This window comes from Aplysia californica, unplaced genomic scaffold, assembly GCF_000002075.1.
Source record: "Aplysia californica isolate F4 #8 unplaced genomic scaffold, AplCal3.0 scaffold00250, whole genome shotgun sequence".
Taxonomy (NCBI): domain Eukaryota; kingdom Metazoa; phylum Mollusca; class Gastropoda; order Aplysiida; family Aplysiidae; genus Aplysia; species Aplysia californica.
The window spans coordinates 830977-833804 of NW_004797520.1; the positions used below are offsets into that span (position 1 = coordinate 830977).

At 45.4% G+C, this 2828-nt stretch overlaps 1 protein-coding gene across 1 annotated transcript in view; it reads right to left on the reverse strand.

Annotated features, from left to right (window-relative positions):
• Positions 1–2638, reverse strand: part of LOC101853797 (gelsolin-like protein 2) — a gene marked incomplete at its 5' end in the record, with an annotated part of 14808 nt that extends 12170 nt beyond the window's left edge. Inside the window, 3 exon segments of the mRNA XM_013083706.2 lie at positions 270–343; positions 1432–1512; positions 2586–2638. Of these exon segments, the coding sequence (XP_012939160.1) occupies positions 270–343; positions 1432–1512; positions 2586–2592 (162 nt within the window).
• Positions 2639–2828: the final 190 nt, after the last annotated feature.

A 2828-nucleotide genomic window follows, 5' to 3' on the forward strand; every position in this document is an offset into this window, starting at 1 on the left:
TCTCTCTCTCTCTCTCTCTCTCTCTCTCTCTCTCTCTCTCTCTCTCTCTCTATCTATCTATCTATCTATCTATCTATCTATCTATCCATCTATCTATCTATCTATCCATCTATCTATCTATCTATCTAACTATCTATCTATCTCTCTCTCCCTCTCTTCCCCCCCTCTCTCTTTCTCTCTCTCTCTCTCTCTCTCTCTCTCCCTCTCTCTCTCTCCCTCCCTCCCTCCGTCCCTTACTCCCCCCTCCTCCTCCCTCCCTCCTCACTCACCACAATTCTCCATATCTGTAGCCCCACTTTCTGCCCGGCATTCTTCCACGCTGGTTCTGTCTGCGCCGACTCCTCTGTGGATGAGAAACCAAAACTGGTTAAAGATGGAATTACTTGGAATTACTTAGAATTACTTGGATCCAGAGCTAGAATCATAGCAGGCGGCACATGTCCATAGCTGCTCATCTCTCCTTTCCAGCGTCCACCCAAGAGTCTTCCTGCTAATTGTCTCCATGCGGAGCTGGTTTGAGACACGCCTGACCACTCCTCGGAGCAAACTTATTTTCCCTGTGCCCCGCACACACTTTCCTTTTATTGTGCTGAGTGTGTGGGAGTCTGTCTCCTCTTGGTCGTGAAGGCTCTCCTTGCATCTGGCGATCACCATTGGTGGGTCGAGCATGATTCGGCCTTTGGGTGCTGCTTTGCCGGCAAGTTCATCAGCACGCTCATTTCCGTGCACCCCGGCGTGAGCAGGGCAGAACACCCATGTAATCCTTGGTTAAAAATGAACCAGAAGAAGAAGATAAAAGTAAAGTGGTTAGGCTACCGGACTCGTAATCGTGAGGTTTGCGAGTTCGTGGATTCGAGTCGCGGGCCCGACGTTGTGTCTTTGGGAAAGGCACTTTACACAACTTTTCCTCACTTCACTCAGGTGGGAATGGATACCCAGCCATAGACAGCGAAAGATCTTGTCAGTAGGTTAGTGTTTTAGCGCCTATAAATGGCTGCTTGCACTGTATGTTTCCCAGGAAGTTGAGTTTGTTTCAGAATACTCTCAGGTCTGCTGGGGTAATAGTATAGATTGTGAAGCGCAGAGATCTTGCTGTTGAACGAGGATTAAAGCTATACAAATGATGATATCTATTATTATTATGTTTTGCCCCCCCCCCTCCCCCCAATCTCAAACTGCTTGACCTAAAATCCATCCAATTTCAGATATCGTACCGAGTGCTATGGGAAACTACTTCATCGCGTGAGGCAGAAAATGCTCTTTAGCTCTCGTTGGTAGTGTGCTAGGTTAAATTTGTTGCCTATCCCACAGGCGAATATATTTGCTTGGACTATAATATGGTCAAAATATCTCGTAACCAATTTCAGTCAACGGTTGCTTTTGTTCCCTATTTTTTAAATTTAAAATTTGATCTTTGATCTGCATACTTACTTTTCACTTGTCTTTCCAAGTCTGATCCAAAGAGGGCCAGGTTCGAATCTTTCCAGTCGTACTGTTTGGCTTTGGTGAGACCTGTTGTTGGGGGGAGGGGGGAGGAGGGAGGGAGTTGAAATATATTAGTTGCGCACATGTAGTTTAAATTACCAACAAAAAAAACCTCCTTCCTTCATCTCCTCTCTCACGGACATCCATTTATTTTATTCATCTCCCAGACACATGGACGCACGTTCCTCTGGCTTTCTGTAGCCCAGTCGTATCGGAGACGGACGTTACAGTATCAGTGTCGTCTCGTTAATAACCCAACTGCTTTGAAAAGAGTGCCGGACTAAACCCAAATCAAAACCGAAATCAAACTAGATCTATAGGTATTCATGTTCCCCCCATGCTTCAAATAAAATCGGCCCTATTTAACAGTCCCGTTGTCAGCCTTTGCATACTTTGATCTTCGCTAACTTATTATATTATTATAGTAGAGGGTTTTACGGCGCTCACAACTGCATAGGGTCATATAAACGCCAAGGGGTGAGTGTCAACAGAGAAGTCTTTTTGGAAATCAGACTTACTCTGTTCACCTCTCTAGCTTCAACAGCACAAGGTCTGCTACAACTGTCAAGGCACCCCGGAAATAGCAGGTCACAAGAGAGTGACAAACATACAAAAGAAGTAGAGGAAAATGACAATAGTAAGGATTAGGAAAGAAAAAGCAGAAGCTCCCTGTTGAAGATCAGGCACAGTTATGAGCGTGACATGAATCAGCCCATTTACAGTTCTACTGTGCTTGATCGAGAAATGTTCCCACTTTGGGAATGGCCTAAAGACACTTCAGTCAGTGGCACTGCCCCGGGGGGAATTCGCTAACTTAGCTGCAGAGTGACGACTAAAGTGTTTCAAAATGCACACACATACACACACACACACACACACACACACACACACACACACACACACACACACACATACATACGCATACACACGCGCACACACACATATACATACGCATACACACACATACATACGCATACACACGCGCACACACACATACACACACACACACACACACACACACACACACACACACACACACACACACACACACACACACACACACACAAAAGTACAAACATTCATATGCTGCCTGTACTCACCAGACATTCTGAAAGCTCGTTGGTTGTCTTGTCGTAGAACTGGGTCACTCGGACTGATTGCTTGCTGCGTGTGGATCTGAAGACAGAGAGACATGTCCATTCATTACTTTCCCCATTTTGTTTAGAAACTTTATATATATTTTTCTTATTTGCTTATTTGGGGGGTAGGTGTGTGTGTGTGTGTGTGTGTGGGTGTGTGTGTGTGTGTGTGTGTGTGTGTGTGTGTGTGTGTGTGTGTGTGTG